Source organism: Symphalangus syndactylus, chromosome 10 (assembly GCF_028878055.3).
Source record: "Symphalangus syndactylus isolate Jambi chromosome 10, NHGRI_mSymSyn1-v2.1_pri, whole genome shotgun sequence".
NCBI classification, from domain to species: domain Eukaryota; kingdom Metazoa; phylum Chordata; class Mammalia; order Primates; family Hylobatidae; genus Symphalangus; species Symphalangus syndactylus.
This window is the reverse complement of record NC_072432.2, coordinates 74,297,534-74,312,904: the sequence shown is the minus strand read 5'-3', so window position 1 is coordinate 74,312,904 and position 15,371 is coordinate 74,297,534. Positions and strand designations below refer to the sequence as shown.

At 36.0% G+C, this 15,371-nt stretch overlaps 1 protein-coding gene across 8 annotated transcripts in view; it reads right to left on the bottom strand.

Moving 5' to 3' along the window:
• Positions 1-15,371, bottom strand: part of EPHA5 (EPH receptor A5) — a 364,565-nt gene that overhangs the window by 175,697 nt on the left and 173,497 nt on the right. For 5 of the 8 annotated variants that reach the window (XM_055297460.2, XM_055297462.2, XM_055297461.2 and 2 more), the window contains exons 4-5: positions 6,101-6,256; positions 823-1,158 (exon numbers count right to left, since the gene is read on the bottom strand). The exons of 1 other annotated variant lie outside the window; for it this stretch is intronic. In XM_055297460.2, the coding sequence (XP_055153435.1) occupies positions 823-1,158; positions 6,101-6,256 (492 nt within the window). The remainder of the gene's footprint in view (positions 1-822; positions 1,159-6,100; positions 6,257-15,371) is intronic. 2 more of the 8 variants (XM_055297464.2, XM_055297465.2) reach the window with 1 other exon arrangement.

Below are 15,371 nucleotides of genomic sequence, written 5' to 3'. Positions count from 1 at the left end.
GTGGACAAAACATGCTACAAATTACTCTTAGGTTTAGAATGACTCTTGCCACATAGTGGGTTGAATTATTAAATTGGCTGTAGTTTGTCTTCGGTTTTTATCTTACTAGGAAAGAAGTCTTTCATGTTAATTTGCTTAAAGGTGAACATTTGAGAGGAAAATATAGGGAAATCAGTAGCTCAAACAGGACTGTATTCCCTACTCCCTAATAATTACTTCCTACTAATTCGAAAATTTCCATATGGAATATAGAAATGTTTTCAGATGGTTGTATAATAGTTCATAGTTATTCTAATTTTGATAAATGAACTTAACAAAGAAAGCTTCATTGCATGCATTTTTGCTACAATGGTTGAAATAATATGAAAAGATTTATGATCTGCAAGGAAAATTCATCTGTGTTGCCAAGCAAGCAAATAAACAAGCAAATAAAACCTGCCTGATCACATGCTAAATTAATGAGTTTTTAAAAATTAAAAGAAACAAAAAATAGATTTGAGCTGTAAAATTGAATGCTATGAAATTATATGAGATAAATTTTGCTTCAAATGGATTTGATCCAGAAATATATTTCTAATGAAAAAATTCAATTAAAAAATATTTTGTTTTGTTTTGTTTTCCTGTAAATGGGATTGCTAACAAAGCTTTAACTATTATTTGTTTAAAACTGCAAAAGCGTTTTTGATGTGTTATACTTTAAGTCCTGACCTTCCAGTTAATGGAAAGTTCTCACACAGATTTCAGTCAACTTGGCCCTCAGCTACGGAAATAATTGACAGAACTAGGCCTCACATACACAATTGGGTTGGGCATGGCACTTACCTGCTTGATTTGTGGTTACATTTACAGACACATACTGCCGGGCTCCTGGGCTCAAGTCGGACACTCCATTCACTGCCTCAATCTCAAAAGTATAGTTTGTGTGAGCGAGTAGATCCACCATCATGACAGAGGTGTTTTTCAGGCCGCTTTGCCGGGGAAGGTACCTGACATGACCGCCACACTCCTCACACACACCTGCATGGGAGTTGCACTTCTTGCATGCAATATAATATGACACGTCTTTCCTTCCACCAGTGTCAGCAGGCGGAATCCATTCCAGAAAGACACTAGTTTCATTAACATTTGAGATGGCATTCCGAGGAGCGGAGGGGGGTCCTGGTTTGCAAAGTAAAGTAAGAAAAACATATTTTAAGATGGTATTAATTAGGCATTATTTATCACACCAATTCCTGGTCTGAAGGACAAAATAGATTTGCAATAAGTCCTTTAAGTCAGAATTTGTAGTTTTGTTTTCATAATTTTGTAGGGACAATAGTGGGGTTTATTCCCTATGGAAATGACTTATCTTGGCATTGTTATAATACTAGTTCAGTAAAAGCAGAATGTTTTGCTTCATGTATATGTAAACAATTATGGAGTAAAACTATGTATGCACAAGTATTATAAGATAAAATTAAAATTATATATTTATAAACTGGTGACTTTCCTTGGGGATTGAACTGAATGTTTCCTCATTGATGCTAATCCCTGCAACCTACAAAGTAAACACAAAGTATCTACTAAGAAACAAACATAGGAAAATACAGAATTTTCAGCGTAGCTCCTGACTACAAATTTTGTAAGTGAAAAAAAATAACCTTAGCATGCTTCAAAATAGATTGCCTATCTACTTGCTAAATCACCAACAGAATTTGAAACCCCCTACTGTATATCAAAAAGGCATTATAATTTAAGTAAATGGTCAAAATTACAATTTGCAGTAAAACATATTTTACTTTGATGTTGTTTTTATATTACAGTTCTGCAAGTTGTAAATTTTATTTAATTGAAAATTTAAAATTTATTTTAAAAATAACCCTCAAAAGGACTACAATAGGATGAATAAAAGCGTTCAGATTTTGAAGGATCAATAGAATAAATTTCAACCTCCACTAACCTACCAAAATAAGAAAAGAAATAGATTTAACACAAATATTTTCATAGAATCATAACATGTTAGCTACTAATAGCTATTAGGAGTGAAATTTTCCTAACTTCATGAAGTATTTCTTGTACACTTTATTTTTTGTATATATCTTAATGGAAACTGGGTGTAGCTTTTAAAATATATTTTATATTCAGAATCATCTTATTTCAATAAGATGGAATATTTCCACTAAAATATGAGTAATGAAATCCATGATCAGAATTGCTTTATGAATTTCATATATTAAGGGTAACCATATCTTATTTGTATATTATTTTAATTATTCCTGAACTTGATTAGAATAATAGAAAGAACAAAAATTAATTAGGTAATTTCTAACACTATAGTGAATGTTTAGATATTTAGTTAAAACTTCAGTCAGCTGTTAATGTTATATTATTGGATAATCTCAAAGAGAAAATACATTTATATTTGTTCCAGAGACAATTTGGACATCTCTCCTCACAGAGAATAAAATGGAGTGCGGTGATAGTTGAATGGTTCATAAGCATAATTAAGCTACTTAGGATGATCTGTTATCCTAATATGCATTGTCTGTTCTAAATATCAAAATTAACAATTTTTAACTAACATTTAGTAAGTCATGACTTTTGAGGGATTGTTTTAAAAGTGGTAAGAAAGCGAATTGGCATTTAAGATTTAGCTGGATAGAATGTCATTTATTTATTTAGAGACAGAGTCTCTCTCTGTCACCCAGGCTGAAGTGCACTGGAGTAATTTTAGCTCATTGCCACCTCCACCTCCCAGGTTCAAATGACTCTCCTGCCTCAGCCTCCTGAATAGCTGGAATTAAGGGGCCCACCACCACACTTGGCTAATTTTTGTATTTTTAGTAGAGATAAGATTTCACCATGTTGGCCAGGCTGGTCTCTAACTCCTGGCCTCAAGTGATCCACCTGCCTGGGCCTCCCACAGGGCTGGGATTACAAGCGTGAGCCACCGTGCCAGGCCAAAAGAACCCCTTAATTAAAAGCTTGACATCTTTGCAAAAAAAAAATCCCCACCTCGACCATGTTTAAATCCTGTGAATTTTGTGATACCTGCCATCTCACATACTTCAATATAAAACAGTCCCCTTTAAGTTGAAATAATGTCTTAAGATGGAAATATCCAGTCTATCAATGATGGGCATTCGGATTGTATTTGCTTTAGTTTACTATTGTAAACAGTGCTGCAATAAACATACTTGTGCATGTGTCTTTATAGTAGAATGATTTATAATCCTTTGGGTATATATCCAGTAATGTGATTGCTGGGTTAAATGGTATTTCTGGAAATACACATGTTCTTGTTTACCATAAACTTTAGCTTATTTAATAGTACAAAGTTATAGACAAAATGAAATTTAATCTCAGGATTAACCTCTGAGAAATATCTCTAAATTAGAACAATGTCAAACTTCTGTTTTTTTTTTTTTTTTAATTTCTGCCAACTGAAAAATCCTTGCATTTAACACATTTCCTCCAAATCTGTAAGAATGCATCAGCAGTTGAATCCTCCTTTTCTTCTGACTCTTCTACTAACAGCTAGGATGGGGGCACAAACAGCTTTAAAGTCAAAAGGAAACTCAAACTCAAGTGAGACCCTACAGTGGAGGTAAAAAGTGGAAGCTCCAACTAACATGCACCTACAGAAAACATGTAATAAAATTCCACTGCCCCAATCATAGATATGATGTGTGAACCAAAGTAGAACTGTGAGACGAACTTTAATTTAAGCAGATTCATCAGAATTTTAGGTTTTATTTTTATTTGATTTTTTTCTGCAGGCTTATAAAATGTTGTTATATAGATTTTACAACTTTGTATATTCTAGAAAAAAATTTGAAGTTGGAGCTATAAATGCAATTCCAAAGAGCCAAAGGCAAAGTGAAGCTCAGGATCTTCATCTGAATATCTATCAAGTGATAAGGAAATCATATCTAGTATTTGTGGTATTATGAATGCAACTAAAAACATACACACACGCTCATAGACTGTGTATTAGAAAGATCTTATACATGAGTCCTAATTTTTTAATTTAATTTAATTTTATTTTATTTTTAGAAATGCATGCAAATTAGTGCTCATTTGACAACACAGTATTAGAAATTCACACACCTGGAAACTGAGAAATGTGAAGCCTGACTGTGGGCTTTGGTCCTAAAAAAGTGCTAAGCAGTCCTTGCCACCAAAGCACAGCTTCCCCCCTCACGCCCCACCCCCATTTCCAATCCTAACAAATTTACAGAAAGGGAGGCTCACATTTATGCTGAAAAAAAGAAATATCATGGGTAGACCACTTAAAGAAAATAACAATTAGAAAATTAATAAAATTTGAAAGATAATTCAAAACAGGGTTTTTTCTTTAATTTACCACTCTGTTGTCTAGCCAACATTTTCCCTATCTGGGCATTCATTTGCTCTCACAAGCAAAAAAGTTATTTAAATCTCCATTGCAACCAAAATGCATCACATCCAATCAGAGTTTCTATCTTCTCCATTCATATGTATCCTTACAAAAGTGCATATAAAAATTGTATTTATTCATTTGAAGAGGAAATTATTTTTCACTAGTAATCATCTAACCCATGAAATCATCAGCTTTGGGATAAAAGAATGGTCTTCAGAATGTAAAGTGAATTAATAGCAATGATTTAAGGAAATCTGAAAATATGTTTCACTGACACTATGAAATTTAGACACTATGAAATTCAGATAAAATTTCAATTTGTGATTATTTGATAACAAATCTGCACTGCTTCTTTAAATTTAGAAATGGATACTAATATTTCAAATTTTTTGTGAACACCTTTGAAAGCAGCTACAACTTTCTGGGACCTAAAATAGTAAATCCAGGCAGTTCATGGAAATTAAACAATATGAGGAGAGAGGGATTCACTTTCCTTCTCTTTAATTTTCTGTTTTTGCTTGATTTGCTACAGAGACTTTCTTATGGAAAAACTCTGAAAGTATTGTCATCAAGCAAACAAATGCATAAATGTGTTACATTCTCAGAAATATATGAAAAAACAAATATACGGAAAACTAAAAATGTTGAAAGATGTGGCTACATCTACTGCAAATGTTAGAATTAAATGTTTACTATTCATCTACTCTACTTATGATCAGCAAATATATTAAATAATAGTTAAGGACACTCACTAACAAGACACATGACAGCTGCTTGAGAACCCTAGCAACAAATTTGGTGTATGTATGACTCTGATCTCATTTAAATCTTATTTGCCACTCCCAGTTCTCTATGTTCCTGAAATATTTCCTGTGTTCTTTTATAAATGACTTTCTTTTTTTTTTTTTTTTTTTGAGACGGAGTCTCGCTCTGTCGCCCAGGCTGGAGTGCAGTGGCGCAATCTCGGCTCACTGCAAGCTCCGCCTCTGGGGTTCACGCCATTCTCCTGCCTCAGCCTCTCCGAGCAGCTGGGACTACAGGCGCCCGCCACCACGCCCGGCTAATTTTTTGTATTTTTAGTAGAGACGGGGTTTCACTGTGGTCTCGATCTCCTGACCTCATGATCCGCCCACCTCGGCCTCCCAAAGTGCTGGGATTACAAGCGTGAGCCACCGCGCCCGGCCTTTATAAATGACTTTCTTAGTGGCTTTACTGGGGCAGTTTAGAACAAGATGGTGAAGGCTCCATCAGCTACATAATTATGTGGTGAGAAAACTGGCAGAGGAAGAGGAAGAGGAAGAAGAAGAAGAGGAGGAGGAAGAGGAAGAAGAGGAAGGAAGAGGAAAGAAGAAGAAGAGGAGGAGGAGGAAGGAAGAAGTGGTTTTAATGTAAACTGGGAAGTAGATTATCAAAGTCCTGTTTAGCTAGCACGAACACTGAAATAAGCCACAAAATAAAAGAAAACATTCTATATCCGTGTCTCAGCTGTTGAATTTGAAGTTAGGGAAAATGGATGCTTCTAACAATGAGTAATAAAAGAGACTCAAATTTTTCAGTGCTTATTCAAGGAGATTGAAAATTGGTGACAACTGTATAGAGAAGATTAAACATTATGCCTGTTTTAAGGGGAAATGTTATTAGAATATAACAGGCTCTATCATGCTGTTTCCTCAAAACTGGTGAAAGTTAGCATCACCAAACATCCGTGGGTTTCCTTACTTGTGCATGCCATAGTGGGTGGATCAGACTCTCTCCTGAAATAATCCTTTTCACAGACACAAGAGGTTGAAGCTTCCTCATGGGTATAACTGTGAGGTGGACATTTGCCGCAGCTCTGGATGTGAGGTGAGGCTTTGAAGAACCCAGGTCTGCACACTGTCAAAAGAAATAAGAGACTAAGCTTTTCCCTGGAACAGATGCAGTGTTTGTTTTGTGAATAATGTCATTATTTTGACTAGTATACGCAGATTACAGATAACACAACCTTTGCATCAATTTCAAGAATTTTTCATAAGCTTCTGGATCATAAATACTAGGCTCTTCATTCAAATAATCAAATATTTATTTAAGGTCCTTAAACATTTATGGAATGTACATACTTGTAATGATTTTTATGCTACAGGAGCTTATAAGGAATTATATTGATAAAAGGCAAATACTTATATGTATTTAAAACTGAAGCAGTGCTTTGTGTACGATTTTCACTGACTCTATCATTACTACAAGTATGTTGAAGAAATAAATATTATTCCATGTACTGCTAAAATGGTATGATACAAAGTAGGCACTCAAAATTGTTATTGAATAATAAATAAATTAATTAGTATGTGCTAAATGCCTCATAAATTCGGTTAGATTGAGGAGAATGCATAGATGACCTGATATATCAACTGTATTATTTTTATTTTAAGGGAGTCAAATTTTTGACATTTGTTTTACATTTACTTCATTTTAGAACTTTTCTTTTGAGACACCTACTGATTCAACATTTGTCTATTCTAAGTAAGGCTTATTTACTATACAAATTATGATGATTTCTTAAGCTCAAACATTATGTCTTATTCAGTTTTGCACTTACTTTTTCCAGTGTTTGACCACAAAAGGCATTCAAAGAGTTCTATGAAATGTGTGAATGAATGAATGGAGTGGCATGAATATTATAACTGAACTATCTAGAATCATATAAAGAAAGTGTTTTCTGATATTTCTGTGAGCATTTCTAAGCTTATCATCAGGTAAATGCACGTGAGGTAAATCTTTTTATTCTGTGGATTTTCTACATGTTCATATGATTCTTATTTCTCAATGGCTAATAAAGCCAAACTTTAATATGCTAATTGCTCAGTATGGGTCACAATTGAAGACTACCAAACTGATGGTTTGAGTGCTTTGTACAGCTTACTTTACGTAAAGCTAATCAACTATGTTTTTCTATTTTCAAAGCTCACTACATATACTGAAGTATCACACACATTTGCTGAAGCTCAAAGGTGAACTTGGATTTCAGTAGAAATTTCTGATAGACAAAATGAATTGGGGCCAACTTTCATATGCTATAAATGATTTCATGTTTTAGTAATCCATTCTAAGGCTCTCTGCCATCACCATGAATAATCAGGAATGGGCAAAATTGAGAAGGTACTCTTCAGTAGATCTAATTATAGTGATAATAAAGCCTTAATGCTCTTATAAATTCTGAGAGAATGTGAAGGTGTTTGAAAGATAACAAGAGCTTTTTGATAGTATTAGGGACATTCTTGTAGTTAAATGATTAGGAGAAGATTTAAAACATTATTTTTCTTATAATAGGATTGCTGTAGCAGCCTATACCATACTTAGCTAAGTTATTCAATTTTTCTTCTTTTATCCTTTTAGTAAAACCATTCTCACTTTAAACACTATTTGCTTTCAAAGACATGAAGTGTCAATTCATATGTTCTAAGTATTTGGAATTAATTTACCATTCATGAAACAAGTCATTTCTGTTTAATAAATGCCTCTTAACTTATACACTTTATATTATATCACATATAACACTGCTGTTAAAACCCCCAAGGGAGCTTTGGAAATATAAAATAATATAAATCGAAGTAAAAAGTAGATAAATGTATCTTTCTGTTCAGTTCAATAAGATGTTTTCAGCAGGTATAGTGGGCCAGTAACTACTTGGACTGGCTTCAGAGGTAAATGAGATAGACACGGCCTTGCCTTTATGAATCTTAAAGGTATTCCATAAATTTTATAAATATTACTACACCAGGAAAAGAAAAAAGAGCTATAGCAGTCAACATAGATACCCAATTTAATCTTGATTATTAAAGGAGACTTCCCTCAGGAAGCTGAGTCTCTGCTTATATTTGAAAGATTATGAAAATGATTTAACTTGAGTTAGAGTGTATCCATACCTTACAGGGAGAAATCCTTGCAAAGCACCACATGAGGTGGAGAACAAATAGGGAAATGGAAGATACTAAAGAATTGATCAGGAAGAGAGTCAGAATAAAGTGGAAGAGTCAAGTTTACACAGGACAGAGGGCACCAGGCCACAAAAACCTTATATATTTTATTAGATATTTGGTACTTTATTTTATAGGCAAAGGTCGTCATCGGAAAGTTCCCCTCACCCCAGCTTTATTAAGGTTTAACTGACAAATGAAAATTGTATATATATTCACAGTAACTGCAAAGTTACTAAGCCAGAGAATAATGAGATCAAAGTAGTGTTTATGAGATCATTACACAGCAGCCTGGGTAAAAAAGCAAGAACAGAGGCAAATAGCTCTTTTGTTTCTATTGCATTGGTCCAGAAAGAGACAATGTCACTTAACCAGAGTGGTTCCAGTAGTGATCAATAAAACGAGGGGAATTCAAGAAATGAGAATGGGGTAAAATCAACTAGATTTCATGGAAATCGGACTTAGCGGAAAATTGTAAGAGTGACTGTAAGGTATTTGGCTTAAACTTCACAGAAAATACTGGTGCCACTTTCTCAGAGAACAAGACATGAAATGTGTTGGAGAAGATAATGAGTAATATCTAAGGCATTATTTAATTTGAGGTGGTTGAAGTAATGCAAATAGATGTTTAGAGAGAAAAAAAAAACTGTGTGGTTCAATATTATCCAAGAAAAATGTCATAAACCGTCATTATTCATCACCTTCAAATCATGACCCTAAATTCCCAGGGGTCCTAGAACCCTGCTAGACAAACTTACATTATTCCCTTAGTTAACTTCGTTTCCAACATCAACAAGATTTTCTTGTAGCATCTCCTGTTCCTTCAAACTCCTTATGAGCTCTGTTTCTGTTACTATCAGCTGATACAGTCATTTGTCTTCAGAAAATAAAAGTTGTCAGAAAGAAACTTTCTCACTTTCCTACCATCAAATCTCCAAAACTATGTCATGGTGAGAGGTGACAGCATGCTGGCAGTCCTCACAGCCCTCGCTCCTCTAGGCCCCTCCTCTGCTTCTGGGCTCCCACTTTGGTGGCACTTGAGGAGCCCTTCAGCCACCGCTGCACTGTGGGGGCCCGCTTCTGGGCTGGCCAAGGCGGGAGCTCCCTCAGCTTGCAGGGAGTGTGGAGGGAGAGGCCCGAGCGGAAACCGGGGCTGTGCGCGGCGCTTGCTGGCCGGCTGGAGTTCCGGGTGGGCGTGGGCTTGGCGGGCCCCTCACTCAGAGCAGCCGGCCCTGCCGGCCCTGGGCAATGAGGGACTTAGCACCCGGGCCAGCGGCTGCGGAGGGTGTACTGGATCCCCCAGCAGTGACGACCCACCGGCGCTGCGCTCGATTTCTCACCGGACCTTACCTGTCTTCCCGTGGGGCTGGGCTCGGGACCTGCAGCCGTCATGCCTGAGCCTCCCACCCCCTTCATGGGCTCCTGTACGGCCGGAGCCTCCCCGACGAGCGCCGCCCCCTGCTCCACGGCGCCCAGTCCCATCGACCACCCAAGGGCTGAGGAGTGCGAGCGCACGCGCAGGACTGGCAGGCAGCTCCACCTGCAGCCCCGGTGCAGGATCCACTGAGTGAAGCCAGCTGGGCTCCTGAGTCTGGTGGAGACGTGGAGAGCCTTTATGTCTAGCTCAGGGATTGTAAATACACCAATCAGCACCCTGTGTCTAGCTCAGGGTCTGTGAATGCATCAATGGACACTGTGTCTAGCTGCTCTGGTGGGGCCTTGGAGAACCTTTGTGTGGATACTCTGTCTCTAATTGATCTGATGGGGACATGGAGAACCTTTATGTCTGGCTCAGGGATGGTAAACGCACCAATCAGTGCCCTGTCAGAACAGACCACTCGGCTCTACCAATCAGCAGGACGTGGATGGGGCCAGGTAAGAGAATAAAAGCAGGCTGCCCGAGCCAGCAGTGGCAACCCGCTGGGGTCCCCTTCCACACTGTGGAAGCTTTGTTCTTTCGCTCTTTGCAGTAAATCTTGCTACTGCTCACTCTTTGGGTCCACACTGCTTTTATGAGCTGTAACACTCACCGCGAGGGTCTGCAGCTTCACTCCTGAGCCAGCGAGACCACGAACCCACCAGAAGGAAGAAACTCCGAACACATCCGAACATCGGAAGGAACGAACAACTCCGGACGCGCCACCTTAAGAGCTGTAACACTCAACGTGAGGGTCCGCAGCTTCATTCTTGAAGTCAGTGAGACCAAGAACCCACTAATTCCGGACACAATGGTACCCATCTTCTCTACCTTTATTTCTATCAAAATAGAATAAAATGTATCCTTGTTCATATCAAATAAAAATATCTGTATTTGAATTAGGAATCCCCACTCTGCTCTCTGAGATGAAGCTTCCAAGTAGCTACAATTCTTTTGAGATGCTCAAAAACAAAGCAAAACAAAACAAACAACAAAACAACCTCACATGATTCCAATTTTCCCAGTTTTGTTCCACTTTCAGGATATGATTTCTTAAATTATTTTCCATATATACATCTGTAGCTCCTCATTCTAAACCACATGACTCACTCCACTCCATTGATACATCTCAATGAAAACTACTTTCATTAAGATTGCAGTTATTTTCTTGCCATACTCACTTCTCAGCAATATTTGACATGCCCTCTTTTAGGAAACTCCAGATATTTTCATTACAAAATGCTAGCATAGCCTACAAGTTTCCAAGTAATATTTAAAAATTCTTTAAAGGCAGTCTCCTACCACACTCATTGTCTCCATCCATCTACTTATTTCCTGTATTTGAGAAACTTTTCTTCTCTGCCACTGAACACTGTAGGAAAAGCATTCTGGGCCAAAAGACAAGACATATAAATAAATAAATGTATAAATTTTTTTTTGAAAAAGCTTGTAGTCCACGATAAGAGATTTGAATTTAATCTGAAACCATTTGGAAGACATTAAAGGTATAATTTGTTTTTTGAGTCCACACTTTCTGTCAAGAACTGTGACAAAACATGATACAGTGTATTTCATGAGTGGAATAATTAATAATAATAAACAAACAATGATAGAGGCAAAATTGATATTTTACATTTTAATCATAATAATATTTAAGAAATAATTATCTAGATAAGTAGTACAATTTATTTAAATACCAACCCAAAATGGTTTATTAAAAATAAATGAAGCTTCTGGAGCAAAGTTGTTTCATACGATGTCTGTACATTACCTAAATATCATTTAGAAAACATTATGCTAGTCATTTAAGTTGGGCAAAGAGTAGAAGACAAAAACTGCACCCCATGTTGACATGTTTTATGAGACTATTGTGGCAACCTCCTGGGGGAAAGAAAATTATGTTTAATAATTATTTCTACTCATGCTTGAAGGCTCATTTTTTAAATGCAACCATTTCCATAGTATATATGCTAATCTGCAAGAATACATGTTCTTTCCCTACTTATCCTTTAAACCTTTGAGCCATCTATTTAGCACCTATTTAGAAATTTGCTGTATAGTCTTATGAGAAATTGTTTAAAGGTTCTCAAAATTACCAAAAAACAATTAAACTGACTAATTGGATTGATTTTTCGCAATATTTTCAATTAAATTATTTTTAACATCTCCAATATATTTTACCCTTAAACAGCTATTAACCTTGGGATAACTAAGTATATTCACTTCATAATTCAAAGTCAATACTCCAGAAATATGGCCCACCAAGAAAATTTTTTAAAAATATTAATATATACAATAATTACTGTTTTAATACTTTAAAATACTACACTTCTTTCCATTAGAATTAAAATATACAGCCATATATGTGTGCATATATATATATATATGCATACTATACATATAAAGGAAATTGAGTTAAAAAGGCACAAACTATTGTTATTTGCAGTGTTCAAGATATAATTAACTTTCAAAAGCATTGATGGCCTTATCTAAGTATGTTTTATTGAGAAAGACAGAAAATCACTATGAACAATATTTATTTCCATAGCTCTATCATATGTGAATTATCAGAGGATATAAGCTAAGCTAAGTGAATTATATTTATTTAATACATTTTTCAAAATAAGCTATTCAGAAGAGAGTTTAGTGTGTGTTTAAAATACGTGTTTGCTAAGAAAAACAGCATAACACAAAATGCTACAAGGAAATTAAAACTCAAAACATGTCATTTTAAATAGTATAAATATTACATATGCCAACTTTTTTTATTATTATACTTTAAGTTTTAGGGTACATGTGCACAACATGCAGGTTAGTTATATATGTATACATGGGCCATGTTGGTGTGCTGCACCCATTAACTCGTCATTTAACATTAGGTATATCTCCTAATGCTATCCCTTCTCCCTCCCCCCGCCCCACAACAGGCCCCTGTGTGTGATGTTCCCCTTTCTGTGTCCATGTGTTCTCATTGTTCAATTCCCACCTATGAGTGAGAACATGCGGTGTTTGGTTTTTTGTCATTGCGATAGTTTGCTGAGAATGATGGTTTCCAACAGACACTTCTCAAAAGAAGACATTTATGCAGCCAAAAGACACATGAAAAAATGCTCATCATCACTGGCCATCAGACAAATGCAAATCAAAACCACAATGAGATACCATCTCACATCAGTTAGAATGGTGATCATTAAAAAGTCAGGAAACAACAGGTGCTGGAGAGGATGTGGAGAAATAGGAACACTTTTACACTGTTGGTGGGACTATAAACTAGTTCAACCATTGTGGAAGTCAGTGTGGCGATTCCTCAGGGATCTAGAAGTAGAAATACCATTTGACCCAGCCATCCCATTACTGGGTATATACCCTAAGGATTATAAATCATGCTGCTATAAAGACACATGCACACGTATGTTTATTGCGGCACTATTCACAATAGCAAAGACTTGGAACCAAGCCAAATGTCCAACAACGATAGACTGGCTTAAGAAAATGTGGCACATATACACCATGGAATACTATGCAGCCATAAAAAATGATGAGTTGATGTCCTTTGTAGGGACTTATACCAAAATTTAACAGTAACAGCATTTTATCTTCATATTTAAAACATTGGAAGTGTAGCCAGAGCAATTAGGCAAGAGAAACAAATAAAAGGCATCCAAATAGGAAAAGAAGTCAAAACTACTTCTCTTACTGACAATGTTATTATGTACTTAGAAAACCCTAGAAACTTCACCAAAAGGCTCCTGGATCTGATAAATGACATCAGTAAACCTCCAGGATGCAAAATCAATGTATAAAAATCAGTAGCATTTCTATATATCCATAATATTCAAGCTGAGAGCCAAGTCAAGAATGCCCCATTCACAATAGCCACAAAAAGAATAAAATACCTAGGAATACATTGAACCAAGGAGGTGAAAGATATATACAAGAATAATTACAAAACACTACTGAAAGAAATCATAGATGACACAAACAAATGGAAAAACATTCCATATTTATGGATCGGAGGAATCAACATCATTAAAATGCCATACTGCCCAAACCAATGTACAGATTCAATACTATTTCTATTAAACTACTGATATCATTTTTCACAGAATCAGACAAAACTATTCCAAAATTCATATGGAAACAAAATGAGCCCAAACAGCTGAAGTAATCTTAAGCCAAAAGGAACAAAGTGAGTAGCATTACATTACTCAACTTTAAAATACAGTATAAGGTTCCAGTAAGTGAAACAGCATGGTACTGGTACAAAAACAGACACATAAACGAATGGAACATAATAGAGAATCCAGAAATAAAACTGCACACCTACAATCTTCTGATCTTTTACAAAGCCAACAAAAATATGCAATAGGGGAAAAACTTTCCACTCAATAAATGGTGCTGGGAAAGCTGGCTAGCTATATGCAGAAGAATGAAACCAGACCCCTACTAGTACTTTGTACTATGCACAAAAATTAACTCAAGATGAGCTAAAGACTTAAATTTCATGTCTCAAACTATAAAAATCCTAGAAGAAAACATTAGGAAACACCATTCTAGACATCGACTTTGAAAAAAAGAATGTATGACTAAGTCTTTACAAGCAATTGTAACAAAAACAAAAATGAAAAGTGGGATCTAAGTAAACTAAAGAGCTTCTGCACAGCAAGAAAAACTATTAACAGAGTAAACAGACAACCTGCAGAATGCAAAAAAAATTGCAAACTATGTATCTGACAAAGATCTAATATCCAGACTCCCTAAGGAACTTAAACAATTAAACAAGCAAAAAAAAATATATAGCCCCATTAAAAGGCAGGCAAAATACGTGAACAAACACTTCTCAAAAGAAAAGATTACAGTCAACAAACATGAAAAAAATGCTCTACATCACCAATCATCAGAGAGATGCAAATCAAAACCACAATGAGATACCATCTCACAATAGTCAGAATGGTCATTATTTAAAAGTCATAAAACAACCGATGATGGTGAGGCTGTAGAGAAAAGGGAATGCTTATACACTGTTGGTTGGAATGTAATTAGTTCAGCACTATGGAAAGCAGTTTGGAGATTTCTCAACTGAAAACAGAACTACTGCTCAAGCCAGTAATTCTATTACTGGGTATATCCAAAAGAAAATAAGTGGTTCTGACAAAAAGATATATGTGCTCATATGATCAGTGCAGTACTAATCAATAGCAATGGTGCAGTATTAAATAGCAAAGGCATGAATCAACCTAGATTCCCATCAATGGTGGACTGGATAAAGAAGATGTACAAACACACCATGGAATACTACACAACCATAAAAAGGAACAAAATCATGTCCCTTGCAGCAACATGGATGCGACTGGAAGCTATTATCCTAAGAGAACTAATGCAGAAACAGAAAACCAAATACCACATATTCTCACTTATAAGTGGGAGCTAAACTTTGTGTACCCATGAACATAAAGATGGCAACAATAGACTCTAGGCACTACTAGAGGGAAGAAGGAGGAAGGAAGTTGAGTCAGGGATGAAAAGCTAACTGTTGGGTACTATGTTTGCTACCTGACTGATGGGATCATGGTATCCCAAATCTCACCATCACGTAATATATCCATGTAACAAACCT